Raw genomic sequence first — 17,322 nt, forward strand, 5'->3', positions numbered from 1 at the left:
ACCGTTTCGAAAGCCAATCAGCCTTCATTGTCACAAAACCTTCTCTATAGCACTGGTCTCTAAATAAAGAAAAAAATCTGCTGTGCTGACTGGGGAGCTAATCACATACCGAGTTCTTTTGGAAAGTTCTGTATAGGCATTATGGTCCACCCCACCCCCGTCGTGTGGTGGGGTGGAGATATGTGCGCCGTTTAATGCCTGCTCATATGTCCGAGTCACCTGTAACGTACAACTTAGAGGCGTATTATTGTTATCGCTACCGCGGCTACCACTGCCTCAGTAACGATGGCGCGATATACCTACTTTGAACTTTCTCAGCGGTCTGAGTGTTCATTCTTATATATATAAATATGTCGCGCTTTGAAATGTTCGTGTTGCTTTTCTTGCTGTCTGACTTTTTTAGCCCTTTCTTTTTTAATATATATCCAGTGGAGAGTCTACTAGACGTTCGAGTTCTGTGACCCCACGCCTGCACTACCTTCCTTATAGTATCGGCTCTTGCCAGATTCGAAACTTCCCTGGCTTTATTTATACTTCACCAAATCTCTAGAAGGCTCTAAACGAGTCCCCGCTACACTTCCAAATGCACCTAAAGCGCAGTGCGAGACCCAAGGTACATTGTATTTACTCAATTATACCGGGCAGCCGTTTTTTCACAGTCAGAAAGGGAAAGATACAGTGATTTGGGTTGTAAAACGCTCGTCCGACTTTCACACTTCAATAAATGCAAAATGTTCCCTCTCGATATTTTTACGGAACAAGGAAGAAATATCTGCTTGATCTCACATGGAAAAAGTATAGTTCCTGCACCCGAGCCACAGCGGACCAGGAATCACTCGCCGGATGCTATAGTTGAAGGCGGAGCCCGTTAGTGAGAAAATTCCGGTGCACGCAGGAGCTCCGCCACCAACAGTGCAGCAAAGTGTGACCTTCGAGACCGCGGACGCAGTTATTCGAGATGGGGTGTGTATTTGGGCACCTTATATTGCAGTTTTGGTTTCGTACTCGATCACGCCCATGTCAATTTCTTTTTCGGAGAGAAAGTGCGCGTTATAAACGAATAAACACGGCAGCTACGCTCAGTGTAGCTGGTTATGGGTTTCTCCTAGCGGAGACAGCCATTCTCCACTTTATGGCTTCTCAGCAGAGCACGTCCTACAGATACCGCCGATTCATTGAAGTCGTCGTTGCTTGGCCCCAACGATACCTATGCGATTGCCCATTGCGTCAGCATGCCACAGGGTAAAAAAAAAAGAATAAATAACGAAAAAAGAAGAACCGAGCAGCACTGCGTTCGTTACTGGGGGCGCTAGCTGGTAAAACCGGAACTGTCACATGCGCCTCTGAAGCTTCGTTTACTGCGCCGTCTTCGCGAACCGCGTCCCTGTCGCGACACCACTAGTTCAACGTAGGAATCCCGCTCTCGTTCTGTCCAAACCTCTTTGGCGTACTCGGGCCACGAACAGAACCCGTTCCTTTAAAGAAGGCGCGCTTGGCGGTCGAGAAGTGCTACCATCGTAGATATCCAGCCACGCGCTTCCTTTGGCTATTGAGTTGCGCTGTACGAGATAGTTCTTGGACCTGCCGCGCAGTTGTGATGCTGTTCGCCTTCTGCGCTAAAACGGTGGTGCTTCACCTTGTTGTGATCGACTCCTGTCGCGTCAGCCTGGTCGCGAAAGGTGGTCCTTGGTGAAGACTTTCAGACACAACCTCTTCAGTCTTTTCTTTGATCCTTATGGGTTTATGTCGTGTGGCACCCCCGAAAGAGAGAGGTTTGACTCGGTACTGTTAACACACTGCCGTCCGGAGAGCTCGTCGAAAATAACCCCTGTTGAACAGCAGCGGTGAAACGAACTTTTCTCTTTGGCTTCGAACTTTTGGAGCTTGCGTCGTGGAACCTGGAATAATAGCTGTTTTCCTTCATGCCGCTGTGAGACTTCTCGCGGCGTTGCCGTTAAAAGTGTACTTTATCGCACTTGTGGTGGTACGAACTTTTGTCTTTCCTGTCTAGGTCTTTCCTATCCAGGTCTTCCCTGCCCGGTTTTTTCGGTCCAGTTCTCCTTCCCGCAACGCTTCTGCGCTCCCCTTTGCAAAACTTCATGTCGAACCAACTATCCCAACAGCTTATTTTTTGTGCCTTTTTGTGCCAGTTTGTGCCTTTATGCTATGATTTTGTGCAGTACGCCTTATCTAATAGAAGTGGAAATAATCAATTGGGAGTTCCTTCACTCGGTATGTGGAAAAAGTTGCAAGTATAGAACATTGGTGCAGTGTAATCTGGTAGAAGGCTTGTAATACCGGGTGTTACGAAGCCTGGCGTCAGCGAAATTTGGGGCGCACGCGGAGCCGTTTACAGCCGACCGGCTGGAGCTACAAGCTGAAGTTCATGAACCTTGAGAAGCTCTAACACCAGGGACGGTATTGGGGATACGTTCATTTTTGCGATGGAAGCTGACGTGATTAACAAAGCTTGGGGGAGGTTACAAAGCCCTTCTGCGTTGTTTTTACATATTGTTCTGGTCACAACGATACATGCATCGAAAGCTTGAAGTCAACTTATTTAGGCGCTGAAAAAGGCACTCGAAAATATGTGAGATAAAATTCAGAGAATCAAACCACTGTGGATCAACGTGCAGCAGGGAAACTAGGGGCGATATAATGTAAGGATGGCTTTCACTCTATTCTATTAATCTATTAATTTTATACCATCCACCACTCACGGCCGAGCAATCTCGGTGGCAACGTCGGCGAAGAGCAGTGCTCGGACTAAAGACAAAGCTCGAAAAATGAGAGAGAGAGAGAGAGAGAGAGAGAGAGAGAGAGAGACAGAGAGAGAGAGAGAGAGAGAGGAAAAGGCAGGGACGTTAACCAAATGACAGTATCCGGTTTGCTAACCTGCGCAGAGTTGATGTCAACAGGGGTATTAAAGAGCAGGACAGTAATAGCATTGGACTAGCCTTGGACGTAACGAAGTAGGGACGGAGCAAGCACTTCTGTATACCAATTGATCGCTCGTTACATGCTCAAATAAATTTCACACACGGGGTAAAAAGCAATGAAATACAAATGGCCTAACAGATCAGATTGATAACAGCACGTGTCTGGACAGCGACACAAAACTCGCTCAGAAAAGGAAAATATAAAACTAAGCGTAAGAACTTGCGCAGAAACCATCGAAGACGATTGTTGAACTAAACGAAGCTCTACGTAGTTTATGGCCGCCACTCGCGCCGCGTCGTGCTTCTCGTTTTTACAGTGAAGCTGTTTATGGCTAGGATTCCGTTCATTTTTTTTTTTCGTGTCCGTCAACAAATCTGTGAGCCAAAATTATCATCATCAGCACTGGCTCGTGCCACTGCTCGCGCTTTCATCGTCGTGTTCTTCCACAGCTGGCTCCGTTGCCGCTCATCATGCCAGCCTTCCCTCACTGCCTCTCCCTCTGCGAAGGCGCTGACGGCACTGGCCCACTGCCAGTCGGTGCAGGGATTTCGGTCTCAAATTCATTGCCTCAGTATATCGCCGAATGAAAACACGAGCGTATATAAAGCATTTATAACACGAATGAACGCGGAATGTGTGTACTTACCTTAGTTCACGATGGCCACCGATCAAGGCAATAAATGTGGTCGTGCCTTTGTTGAATATTCTGTGTCACCTCTTTGTTGTGTGCTACACAGCTTCGCGGGTCATCCACCTTCGCAGAGTGGAAGCGTTCATGATTTTTGTCTAAAACAGTTCCACAAGCTGCGTCACACTTCAGTGATTGAGAGAGAGCGCTCAATTTGGAACCACCTCCGTCGTGTTTGTTATACGACTCGTCAACCCTGATCGCCGGTGTAAGACAGGCCACTGAGACCCGTTCCTTCAGCCGTGACAGAGCGCATATGCGCTTCCAAGGTCTGTTGACATAGTTCGAGAAGCTTCGGAGGAAAATCGGCCCTGAATTAAATGTTAGGGACATCAAAAAGGGAAGTAGTGGGTATGGAGAGAGACCCTTTCGCTATGATTGTGGATGGTGCGACTGCAGCGCTAAGCAAGGCGAAAACAAGCACTGCGTAAAAAAAAAAATGTTTTTTTTTTTTTAATTCGAGGAAAATAGTAGTTATTTCGCTTAGACAAATGTAATTTTTAATCAATCTTATTGAGGTGTAGAAGAGTTGACTGTTGGGCTAGTTGGCCGTCCATATTTGCAGTAGTAACTTAGCGCGATTTCTGTGTCGATTTCCGTGTTTTTATCGCACTAAGTTACTACTGCAAACTTATTGAGGTGGTGCGTTGGAAGAAAACACGACAGTGTTTTTTTCACTTTCTTAATTTCATTATCAATAATATATGTGTGTTTTCCTATGGAAAAGGAAGCGTTTGCAAATTTAGTAATAGAGATACCATGCCATTGTGATGCGCGGAAAGTCACTTTCATCAAGAGAGAGAGAGCGAGTAATAATGGGAAAGGCAGGAAGGTTAACAAGACTTCAATATCCAGTTTTCTACCCTTCTCTAGAAAAGGGAGAAAGGGAGGTAACTGATAAAGAAAAAGAAACATGGAGCACAAGACTACCAAGAAGATCACAATACATGAGCAAAACGAAAAACACGCTGAAAGGTTTATAGTCGTTCGGCCAGGCAGTCATCGTAAGAAAGCGCAAGACCTTCTACATGTGCTGACAATCGGTGGGGCCACTTTTGGATTTTCTGAGCACGAAATAATAGCAGTTATTGGAGGATTTCTGTACTCAAGGGATGCCAGCAGTGCATGCAATGTATCCAGTACATATATCGCACTTTCAGCAGACGTAGTCTGCTGGTTGTTTTGGAGTACACGGATGACGTTCATGAATGACCCTAGTACGGATATGACTTGTCAATCTGCGGTTGGTACCTCATCGGCAGCTGTAGTGCATGTACCAGAATCGTTCCTAGTTTGAGGACAATCTTTGCAAGTGGCGTCGTGAGAACCCTGGCAGTTGCAGCCCTTGAAGATGGTTGTGCGGCAAGTGTCTTTTGTGGGGTTCTCCACACACAGGACACCAGTGCGGACGCCGCAGTGGGGACGACGTCGTCACTGACGCAACCAAGCAATCGGCAAGAGCACGACTTCCTGCGCATACCATCCTTCTCACGCCATCACATCACACGCAGCCTCCTCTCTAGACTCCCCCTACTCTCTGCCACATACCATTAACCTATTCTCTCCTCCTCTTCACATTCAAACCACCGCAACACTAATACCCATCCCAACACGGAAAAAATAAAGAGCTTGGCTTTGATAATCCGTACAGAGGTACAACCCTACCACCCCCCTTTGCCAGAAGAAAAAAAACATTCCTCATGGGCACTGTGCATTGCATATAATTTCATTTGACATCCCAGCCATCTGGAGCAACATGCCAGGCATACACGCAAACCTATCCACAGTTATCACAACAGAAGCCCCCCCCCCCCCCCCTTTCTCCATGTCCCTCTCGACAGACATTTCTTCGTGGCCAGCGTGATGGTAGGCCTGCTGACATATGCGCTCTCGTCTTCCGTAATTTACTCAGAAGGTCGACTGTTCTTCGCGACTGCGTTCATTACTGTGCTTTGTTAGAATGGTAGTACTCGTTAGCAAATGTGTACAGCCATCACGGCACTGCAAAGCAACATTCATGCAGCATGCGGTGTGTCCAATGTACAGCCTGTCTCACCACAGTGAGATTTCGTAACGACCCACAGTCACAGTTTGTATATTGCAGCTACAGAGGTGTCTGTTACACCTTCTAACCTTTATTTCTTTATTTTTTTCGTTTGGGGCGTACTAGCTTCGTTCGTCACCAAAAGAACATGTCAACTTCTACCCGGTTGTATACCTTCTTTAGGCAGTGTAATGCGCGCTAGTCGCATCTCTAACTCGCCTTGTGGAAGATTCCATGAGTGCTGAATAAATAGAAGAGGCGAAAACGGAAGAACGGGGGAACTGCTGAGCTCATTAGCCTCCGGTGTCTGCGCCTCCTTAATCCGGTCCTCTGTGATAATGCCGCCACTTTCTTTCGTTTACCCGAATGGCTTTCCGCCAGCACTCCACCTTGTTGGCCGCCGGCCTTAGGAAATCCTCTTCCCGGCTGCTGCAAACGCCGTCAGGATGCGAGGAGATTTTCTCAGCCTCGGTATTCCCGTGTTAGATGAGCATTCTGACTACGGTAACTTAGCTCAAAGTGGCATGCACACACACCCACACACACGCACACACAGGCACGCACACGCACACGCGCACGCACAAACCAAAAGACAAACTTTGCTATCAACTTTTTATTCACAGGAGACAAGCCCCCACCATGTGTGCTCTTTGCTTCCAATGTACTTCAATGCATAAAACAGCGGTTTCTTTAAAAAGTAGCTGGAAAGCCGATGCATTTTCTCGGACACATTCAAAATTGATATCTCGGAGCTGGTGCTGTCCAGAGAATTCGTTCCAAGATGATAAGTCGTGCGAACTCAGCGGTTATACTTCGTAGCTTGAAATGTGTGGCGTAAAGTAATTATTTAAAATGCTAACTAGTGTAAATACGTTAACTATACAATTGAACATTTTGATTTCTTGTAGAAGTAATGGCCGCCTAATCGAGTAATTTACATCAAGTGTTAGAATTGTGCTGTCTTCCATCTGCAATCTTTAAAAAATTTGGTGCACCTAGAAAAAAAAGAACACCCTGTATATTTAAACACGTGCGTTCAATCTGCGTAATTCTTTGATTTCTACAAGGAAGGTTGTTGTTGTCCAGCGACCAATTGCCATTATGCACCACACACAGATGTTGGACATGTTTTCACTGGCGAATGCTTGGCGAACGTAAACTCGTAGGGCTCTAACGCTGCGCACACGTCCCACATAAACCAGAAACTAGTTGTCGCACCAGAGCGAGCCGAAGTTGGCTTGCACAAAGTATTCTTTCTCGAAATACTTGTTGGCACCAGTGAACGACATGGTGCCGTTGCACCTCTGTGTCATCACTGCGCATATCGACGTCGTCGGCCTTTGCGTTTAGGAGTAAGCGTGCACACTCGTATGGTACCGGCCCGTCCTGCAAGGCAGCAGGCGGCCGCAAAACTTGACCACCACTGACGCGTGGCCAATAAGGATATATCGCTGCCGGACCAATCGTGAGCCATCCCGCAAGAGAGCAGCCAGCACCCGCAAAGTGAGGGGAAGACGCAAAGAAAGCTTCTCTTTTATGAAGCAGCTAATTGGAAACGCTGAGGTTGAGGTTCATTAGCTTTTCGAATGCCCCGACGAAGCTTGGAGATGCCAAGGTGCGTCGCGCGTCTTCACATCAGTAGAATACAAGCGTGCACCGAGCACTTCCCAAGCAGATGGTAAAACGAGTGACGCGGGAACACGAGGATATGTTTGCTTTTTGAATAGAGCAAACTGCAGCCCTTTTAGTTGCATTCCTCTGTATAAAGCTACGTGCATGACAATTCTTCCTAGCATAAAGCGTCCTATACCTTGTGAATTCTTGCAGAATTAGTTTGGCTGAGTACGCACGCATGCACGTTTGAAACTGCACGATGAACGCTTAGGCGTGTGTGCGCGTGCCTGCTGTGAACATTTTCTTTCTCTGTTTCTTAGCAAGGTCCCTTCCTGTTTTCCCAGTGCAGGGTATCCAACCAGGTTTAGCCTGGTGTTGCTAATGAGGCACCTGTCCCGAATTTCCTGCTTCGTACTCATGTTCGAAGCCAGCCCCTTAGCCAACTCGCGCTCACACAGCTGGTGCAAGCGGGCCTAATCGTTAACGATTAGTTATGTGCCCCTGTCAACGTCTGGTGCATCATCGTCAGCACAGAATGCTTGCTGGGGGCTGCAGTGCCCGATATCCATAAGAACAAAAAATGCGTATATTGATGGGATGATATGCGTCACAAGAAATAATAAAAAGAACACAATTTTGAATTATCTGTGTTAATGTATTGGACTAACTTCTTCTGACACTGGCGCACGCTGTTGGGCTACAATTTTGTGTGATTTCTTGCGATACTTTGTGTGCAGTTCATTCATAATTTGTGCGCGCGTTTTGTCATAGATACCAATGTCTCCATTGCATTTCTCACTTCGACTACCGCCGAGCTTCGTTTCGAATAAGATGTAAAAATGCAAAACTTCCAAAGATATGTAAGGATTGAAGAATCAGAAAGAAAAAAGAAAGCAAACCATGTATGCCTTCTTGTTCTTCTGGAAAGTTAGGTAACATTGGAAACAAACTATTATTGCACGAAGAAATAACGATAACTCCAGGCGGGGGTCCATGCAAGATTTTTTTCTTTTTCCACTGGTTATGTTCAGACGTAGATTTTTTTACACATAACATATATTTAAGCTTTTTCACTAGCTCACAGCCACCTGATGTAGTCCAGTGTTCGGTAGAAACTCACGTGGAGAGGAAAGAACATAATTGATCCAAAGCATAATTTCGCCCAAGTAAAGCTTTTGGTGTACAATTAAAGGACAATAAAAGCAGGTTTTTTTTTTTCTCTCTTTCTTTCTAGCGAGAATTATTTTTGTTTTCCCGAGCCATCGCATCTCGGCTTTCCAGGTCCGTTTACCCAATAATGACTCGATCTTCACTTTTTCTTGTCGGCACTAACGAAAAGGAAACTAATGTAAGGGGCAACACATTTACCGGAGAATTGCTATGAAGCGCTGCCGCATTGCGTGCGATTGTCTTCCAATGCCGCCAGATGGCACCACACCCCTGCGCGCTATCATCATTGCGCGCTTGCGACAGCGACGCCGTGCCTCCCACCGCCGCCGCAGCTGGGTGCGCGTCGTCTGCGCGCCGCCGGCGTCGTCTGCACAAACCGTAGTCCAGACTCCGAGCGCCGAGCGCAGGTAGCAAGCGCGCCGGGCAGAGCGCGCACGCGTGTGTGCTTGTGGCGCCACTGCCGCTCTGCTTGTTCTTTAGAGACGTCGCGTGGCTCTGGTCGCTAATTGTGGTCGCTTCCCGAAGGAGACGAGCAGCGCCGGCGTCCGTCATCGTCGTGAATGTGCTCGCAGTGACGTAGTCGTCGTGCACCCAGAAGCAGTGTGTCCTCTCATAGCTCGGCGTGCGCGGGTGTCTAGAGGAATGCAGGCCGCGGGCCGGCCTGCCGCATCGTGTGCGGCGACGTGGCTTCGCGTCCCGCGGATACATCATACAGGCGGCCTTCTTCGCACTTGGACTTGGCCGCGCATTGTCGTTGTCGTCGTCACCGCCTGCGTCGCTGTCAACGCCGGTGAGTTGCGAGCTCCTGCCTCTGCCAGCATTGACGAGCGTTCTGGCGTCGTCGTTTATGACGCCGCAGAACCCTTTCTTGACTCGCCACTGTTCGCTCGGAGAGGAAGTTCGCGCGCGCTCGCGCGCCTTTGGAGGAGAGGCTGTGCGCGAACGAGCAGGAGTGCGAGTATATTGACACAACGGCGGCTGCCGCGTGTTCCTTGCTGATCGCCTCCTTTGTGCTTTGCTTATCTCTCTCTCTCTCTCTCTGAATGAAGAGCGTTTAAAGGTCGTTACGAGGCAGCCTGTGCGGGCCACACTAGCTTCACCACGCGTGTCCTGGTTTTGTGTATAGGCACGCAGCCAGGCCGCCTCTTCTCTATCGTGCCTGCGACTTCATGTAAAACCGCTCTGGGCTGGTGTAAAAGCGTGCATTGATCTGGCCGGCCTTTACCGCTTTTCCTCTTCCTTTTTCAAAGGTCCCGTCCCGAAATCAAGTTGGCAGTCTTGTATTTGCTCCCGCGGTTCTCGCAACGTCTAGGGGCGGTCGTTGCCATTGAACTTGGTGCTGCTTGCGAGGTTACCGAGAATGTGTGGGCGGTCGTCAAGTTTTGTCTTGCACAACGACTCGGGGTGACTGCTCCGAGAAGAAGAGTGTTGCGCTGTTGTGCGTGCCAGTGCCGCAACTTTCCGACCCAAAGCATGCCGTATGTTCTTGACGCGACACGACACCAACGATTAAGGTGCGTGTTTACACTCGCGTCGATCGCCGACTCACGTTCCGAGAAAGATAACTTTCCTTATTATCTGGTTGATGTGTCAAGGATGAAGTTGCCGTAAATGCATTGCTTAGTATCACGGCTTCCGTTTCAGCCGCCGGTGATTGTGCCGAATGTCTTCATCAGGAGTAAAAAGTGATGTTTGCAATCTGCTACGGCTGTGTGTCTGTTCATGACATAGTGCCAAAATATTGTAGGGTTGGATAATTTCTGCGCAATCACATGGTATTTCGCTTTATAGAAGAGACATTTCCTTGCCAGAATGACGGCTATACCGGATTCTACGGAAGGTTTTGTTTGCCTCTTTGACACTTGGAAAGTTTCAAGTAGGCATCACGGCGTTCGTGTACTAAGGAAAGTAGTACCAATTCAACAGCACGGTATCCCTAACCAACGTTAATGCTGCAAAAGAAATGCACCGCGAGGGGAAGCGTAATGCACCAAATAATATTGTACAATGTTTTTTTTTTTCTTCGATTATCATCGCTACTGCCTTCTGCGATTACTGTGGCACCTGAACGATAGGACTCACATTAGCGCGTTTGATGAAAAAAAAAAAGTGTACGGTTGTTCAAAGCTTTCATGAGTTTTCTTCTGCCACCGCGCACGCCCGTTTAGTTCGCTTTGGCGGGAAGTGTGTGAATAAATAGGAACAGAAAAACAAGAGCTTCCTCGGAGAAACATTCACATCCTCTGTCAAGACGAAACCATTTTCGCATGAAAACTTGTAATGTCCGCTTGCGCCGGACGTTCACATGCCGAGTTTACGATTGCTAGGTTGTATAGCTTGTTTTACGTTTGCTCTCGGCTTCTGAAATATCTTCGGAGCTATCTCGCGTCTCACTTTCTTGAATTTTGACAGCCTGAGCCACATCAAGATTTGTGCTTTATCGAATATACGATTTTTCTGACGTCCCTTTGTTTTGTTTTTTTCTTTAATAACCAATATAGAAAAAGAAAGGAAAGAAAAGTAAGGGAGCAGGAATTAGACTGAATAGCTCACGAAAATGAACTGGGACAGACTTTCCCGTCGCTTGGAACCCGTCAACGGGGAGTGGCGTGAAGGTGGCTGGAGGAAGAAGCTTCGCATTGAAGTAAAAAGAAAAAAAATGAAAAAGAAGGAAAGAACCCCCCCCCCCCCCCCTCCCCGGTTAATGGAGAAGATTTAATCGAAATATGCGGGGCATATAACACGTATGCTGTATAGCCGTACTAATCTACGCTAACGAATACGTCTGTAAGAATGTGTTATAATCGGGAAGGCTTAACGCCCACAGGACCCCATATCATCTTAAAGGCCCGATTCCCGAGAAGATGAAAAAAGAAAGTTACAAAATGCGCTGAACCTAATTTTTGGTGCGTAGAACATATTCTTCTTCTTTCTCCCGCTTTTGTTTTTATCTGCTGGTTATTCGAGTAAAAGTGATCGTCCTTAAGCTAGCGCAGGGTTAACCACTCAATCTAAAAGGGGATCGACCAAAGACAAAAACAAGCTTGTAAAAAGAAAAAAGGAAGAAGCATTCAGTAGGCCGTTGGTAATCAAGTTCACCTTTTTAAGTAACTGTACCGGCCGGTACGCGGGCAAAATTAAGTGTGAAAAACAGTCGACCTGGGTTCGCGGACTCGCATCTCGCCCTCGCCCGTGAATAGACCGCGACTGCGCCGCACTTGGGACGCGCGCTATATGGCGTCTCTAGGCAGGTGGTGCCCCCTGACGGAGGCGCGCGATGTTCGAGTGCGTTGCTCTCTCTGCCACCTATTGATCCCTGGGTTCACCTATTCTTTCGTTGTGGGAAAATAGTGTGTCGACGGGGCCAATCTGAACTATTGGATAACTATCGGAAATTGTTGTGTCTGGCTAAGCTAAAGGCGAGTGAAAAAGAAACGAAAAGAAAAGAACATCCCTCCTCCGAACCCCCGATACAGCGAAAGCTGATTGACCGAATTACCGTTTAACACGACGTCACCAGCGTTGCTGGGTCCTGGCAGTGTTTAAGGGACAGTTTTTATGGAATCTACAGGGAGCAGGGGGGAACATCATATTGAGACGTCTTAGGAAACGGCAACAGTAATGCCACCATTGCTGAAATCTGAGCTTCGGTGACACGGCTTGCGAATGCGCGGTCTCTTACCGGAGGAAAAGCACCGTTGGTCCATCCTGACCGTGGTCACTCGTTACTTCGGCGACAGGACGGTCCACGTTCCAGGCTGTCGATATATAGCTCTTTTCTCGCGAACGTTGTACAAGAAATAAACTTACGGTGGCTTTGTTTAGATTGAAACTCATAAACAGGCTGGCGATATCAAAGTACAAGGCATACCAAATTGGGCTGGAGTGAGACAAGTTTTGCTGTTAAGCTTTCTTTCTGCGTCTCGTTTGCTTCATCGCCGTTTAGACATAGCGCTTAGCATTATCTGGAACGTCTTATTTATTGACTATAATAAATAAGCAACATTCTACAATATGTACTCTCAACGTGTTCAACGACGACAAGTCGTGCGGCCTTAGTAACAATCTGAATTATCTAATTTGAGATCTAGTGCACTCTCCAACAGCGGGTTTCCCTTTTTTTTTTGCATGCAGCGTCACCGCAAGCTACATTATTTAATGAGGAGTTAGATTTTGTGGTGAGCTACAAATGTTCTCTCAGCCATTTGCTTCCTTCTTTTCTTTTTCATATCCACGGAGCAACACATTACAGACATTCGTAAATCATTTTAGTTAAGCAGACCATCGTTAGGTGGTGCGGCAAGCTCTACACCTCCTGATTTTTGGACAGCGCTAAAGGTCCAGTCACTTAACTAAACACAATTTCCGACAATGGGCGACAATTACATATACCGGAAGGGGGCGCGCAAGACGCTATAGCGTCTGCACAGGTCCTGCATAAGACCTTTAATTAGGTGCAGCACGTTCTTAGGGATTGACATTCTCTTTTTGATATCTTGCTGAACGAGTTCTGATTGGAGTTGCCATGAATCGTTGTACGAAAAAAAAAAAAAAAACAGAAAGAAACCTGCAGCGTCTTGAGTGACCCCTGATGAATCTGTTTTTAATCGTTGCTTATAACTCGCATTGCAGGGTGCGATTACGCTGCGCGTTAGGTCACGGGCAGATTTCGGCTGCGGAACGTTCACGGCAATATGAAGGAGGGTAAAACACGCGAATCTTCTTGCGGATAAATTCTACCAGCAAGTGTTGCGTGGCACGTCACGATATTATCGAGGTCATTCAACGGCAGGAAGTTGAGCGCAATGTCCCAGTATGCCGCCACTAACGCCGCGGTTCCCGTCTACGCTTCTGTATACCATAACAACAACTACGGCGACAACACTGCACATATGTCAGGCCAGTGCTATCATCTTTGCCCATGCGCTTACCTTAGCTGACAGAAGTCCCTCGAACTCGCGACTGCGGTGATACCACATTTCAATTTTTTTATTTTATCGAACTTCTGTAACGGTCGCGTGACCCTCCAAGTCGCTTTCTTTTCTTTCATTGAAAGTTTGCTAAAAACGTTTCGTGATCCTTTAGTGACGTGTTGTGAACAGTTTCTTGTTTGTTTTCTTTTCTTTATGTCGGACGGCGCACTTCTTGCTGTTCCCCTGGTTGTTCACAACAAGCAACTGGTCTTTTCGCTCCAACCTACGTCTGCAGGGAACGCTGCTAAACCTGCAGCGTTTCGCCAGAGGAGAACGGCGCCCGGCTTACGTGTTCCTCCGGGCCCAAAAAATGAAGCCTCTACCCTGCGGGCTTCGAATGTATACGGGCGCACGCGTGGAGCGCGGTACGAAGTATCCCGCGGGCGTTTTTCTCCCATTGTGGTCCTCAATTCGATATCTGCCCTGTTTGGGTGCCATCCGCGCAGGATTTCAGCTCTTGTAGTATTTGGCCAAGTGGCAGCGCTTCCTCTTTTCTTTTTCTTCCTCGACCTCCCTTTCACAAACAGAAATTTCTGCCCTTGCTTGAACAAGAGAACCGGCACAAAAGGCTTTGAACCCCTTCTACGTCCTTCTTTCTATATGACAATCTCTCAAAGCAAGAAACTGTTTATTTCTTGGTAGGGAATGTTTATTTACGTTTCTGCGGGCAGCTGCGCGTGACACCTCAAACATTCTTTTATTGATTTAGTTTCCTTTATTTTTTAACTGTATTTTAGTGTGTCTTCTATGTTCCAGTGCTCTACTGCAACTGCGATCGCGGTAACCGACTGGAATCGCTAGAAGTTGGGAGGGCGGCTCCCTTTCGCTTTGCAACTTTTGCGTTCACTGCGCATAATTTTTATTGTGTTGTAGTCAACTTACATACCTTCTTTCGTTCACTTGCCAGGACAGAGCTTAAAACTGCGTGGACAAAGACCGTTGGCTCCGTTGCTGCCCACGCGGGCTAGATTTCAGCGACTGTATTGCAGGCTATACAACACTTTAGCGAACACATTGGCGGGCACACGCAAATGCCTCCTCTCTGCTGTACAGACTTTCTAAGCGCATAGCTGCATAGTGCTCCAGCACTGAGCACTGGCGACGTGCATAATAGATGACGCTTTGCAATTACTGTTCATGCTCTAGCTTGCTTTGAATCATGGAACCAAATTTCTTTGCCTGAAAATGAACCGGCTGGTTGTCTTGCCGTTCTGAATGACCGAAAAAAAAAATGCGTAGGTGAAGGCATACGAAAGCATTTGGGAGATGGATGACAGAAAATAAAGAAAGAAAGAAAGAAAGAAAGAGAATGTTGACCTCTTAACGCGGGGTAACAGCTAATGTGTCGCTACTCGGGACAAACAAAACGCGAACGTTAACGCAATAAGCAAACTGAACAAAAGCCAGCGAGCGCAACAAAACGACGGAAAGCATGTTCGCAGTGGTCATGAAGCGTAGCGACCGTCACGTCGCTCGTTTTCCTCCGTTCTGCGTTTTCCTCCGTTGTGGCCGAGACTGACGGTCCGCATCGCGCAGTGGGCACAGTTAGACGTGCCGCCTCGGGATATGCGCGCGCGTGCGCGCACGCCGACGGAGTCGCAACGCGCCGGTCGGTGCCAAGGTCGCTGCGCGGCACGTGACTCAGGTCCTCCTGCTTTCCAGCAGCGCACGGAAGCTTCGGGGGCGGCCGTCGCTGTGACGCGCACTCTCCCTCGAAGCGAAGTGAGGTTGCGAGTATAGGAAGAGGTGGGGCGCGATGATGCCCCGCGGGGTTCTGAGAGCTGCTTGGTTGCCTGCTTTCGTTGTTCGTTCCATCTGCGAGTGAAAGCTTTTCGAGGAGTCCACCTTTTCTTTTTTTCGATCAGCGGATGCGCGCGGTGTGGCGATCGCAGGGCCTTGCCAGGCCCGTTCTCGATCTGACTGTCTGACCGGCGCGTACAGTCCTTATCGTTACGTACGTGCGTGAAAGAATCGAAGGATTCCCGGACCGCTCTGGCTACTTGCGCGGGACGCGCTGCGCGCCCTTATCGCAGATCAGGTGCTCTTCCTGTTTTGCTAAATGATTCGGCCTTTCCACACTGACCTCTGGTCAATAGCGTCGTGTTGTAAATATGTTCTTGAAGCAAGATACAGTTACGCTGGCCGTGCAAACTCTGTTTTCCTGAGAATCTCTCTTAGCACTATAAGAGTTATGCATGGCAACGGCATCAATAATCATCCGACGGTTATGCTAAAGCTTTATTATCACATATGCGGCCTAGAAGGGTAAATTGGTTGAGGAATCGGAACGCATTGACGAGGCTAGCAACCGATGAATGCCCCCAAACGGTTACACCATGTGGTGAAACCATAGTTTTTCGGCAACAAAGGCGCATATCACTCGCAGGACACGGTCGGCCTTGACTGCGGCACGGATTCTCTTCTTCCGCAGGGGCGCCGAGAACTAGTGACACTCGCGCAGCAGGTCGTTAATTAGTGCATAATGGTTCATATAACTAAATTCCTACTAATTCATTGCCTAATGGTTAGGGTGCATTTCATGTGTCACGCTGGGCAAGCTGCCTGCATCGGTAGTATAGTTGTGTCGCGGTGACATTTGGGTGATGACTTCCAATGTACCCGCCCGCATGCTTATAGCACGCCTATCGTATAAGTGCACTACTGGTGTGGGCGTCGTGCACGAGTACACGTGGCATGCACTGCAGGCTGGCTTGTCGTTAATCTTTAGGCGTCTGTCGTTCACGTCTCTGCGTCGTCGCCTTTAAAGGGACACTAAAGGTTACCAGAAACTCAAGTTAAAGTGGTAGAGCAATGTTCTAGAACGTCTAAGGCGTCAATTTAATCGCGAACAGAGCTTTAGTAACCGAGAAATTGAGGTAAATGCATGACACGATTTGAGACCCCCCAGCGACATTCCGGTACTAGCCCGATGACGAAAGGACTCCTCATAATTTGTGTTACTAATACTCAACTACTCGTATTAAAAATATCATTTCATTCGATTATACGACGGAAAAAAATGCTACTTGTCTACGTCTATTCGACTCTAAGAAAAAATAACATTTTGACGTTACCCTTCAGTAATATGGGTGTTCGAAAGGTTTCGTTTTCGCTCGACTCTGCGCCGCGCACGCTTTGGAGTTTCAGTACTTTCGTTATCGCGTCGTGCTGTGAGGGTTCTGCTGGCTCGCGACACTTTCATTTGGAACAAGCAGCGAGAATGCCACGTCCATGTGATGTCGTGGGAAGCCCTGGTTGCTTTCCCGCTCCGGAGAGCCGGTGTCGAGGCCGCCGTCGTAGTACGCAACGACGCCGGCAGTGCGAGCCCTCAGCAGCAGGTCGCGCTCGTCGGTGCTCAAATCGCTGAAGTTGAGCCCACCATCGCGAGCCAATGTGTCGGTGTCAGGGTCCATTGCGACGAGCGTCGAAGTTTGCGCCATAGAATGAAGTACCAGCTTATGGGCGTCTTGCGCTGGAGTTTGAGGTATAGTAGCGGCGCCTGGTGGCGGTGCGGGAAACGACATCTGGGTCGCGCCAGCTTGGGTCGTATTGAGCCCTGGCTGTGGCGAAGCACGTTTCTAGGCCGAGTTTTGCGTCGATTCGCACTTTTTTATGCCCTGTTGCGAGTGCGAAAAGGCTCGTCACTTCTCACAGATCACGCCGACCACGCTGCGAGCTCGCCGCAGCCTATAGTTTAACGAAAACGGACTCTCCGTGTGCCGTGGGACGTAATGTGGGACGTAATTCGTTTCTCCTTCCGCTAGCCACCATACTCCCGCTTTCGCTCTGCTGTCGGCTCTGTCTTGGCTCTGTTTCTGGCCGCGCGTTTGCGTTTTGCGCAGAAAAGCCGTAGCGCCGTCTGCGGACGCCGTTCTACTCACCGTTGGCGCAAC

The 17,322-nt window shown here is 48.2% G+C and overlaps 1 protein-coding gene across 2 annotated transcripts in view; it reads left to right on the plus strand.

The window, feature by feature from the left end:
* Positions 1-6,288: 6,288 nt before the first annotated feature.
* The window catches only part of LOC126542458 (uncharacterized), a 268,634-nt gene continuing 257,600 nt past the window's right edge, over positions 6,289-17,322 (plus strand). For both annotated transcript variants that reach the window (XM_055077259.2, XM_055077260.2), the window contains exon 1: positions 6,289-9,246. In XM_055077259.2, coding sequence (XP_054933234.2) covers positions 9,099-9,246 — 148 coding nt within the window. In that variant the 5' untranslated portion in view covers positions 6,289-9,098. The remainder of the gene's footprint in view (positions 9,247-17,322) is intronic.

The sequence above is a fragment of the Dermacentor andersoni genome, chromosome 2, assembly GCF_023375885.2.
Source record: "Dermacentor andersoni chromosome 2, qqDerAnde1_hic_scaffold, whole genome shotgun sequence".
NCBI classification, from domain to species: Eukaryota; Metazoa; Arthropoda; class Arachnida; order Ixodida; family Ixodidae; genus Dermacentor; species Dermacentor andersoni.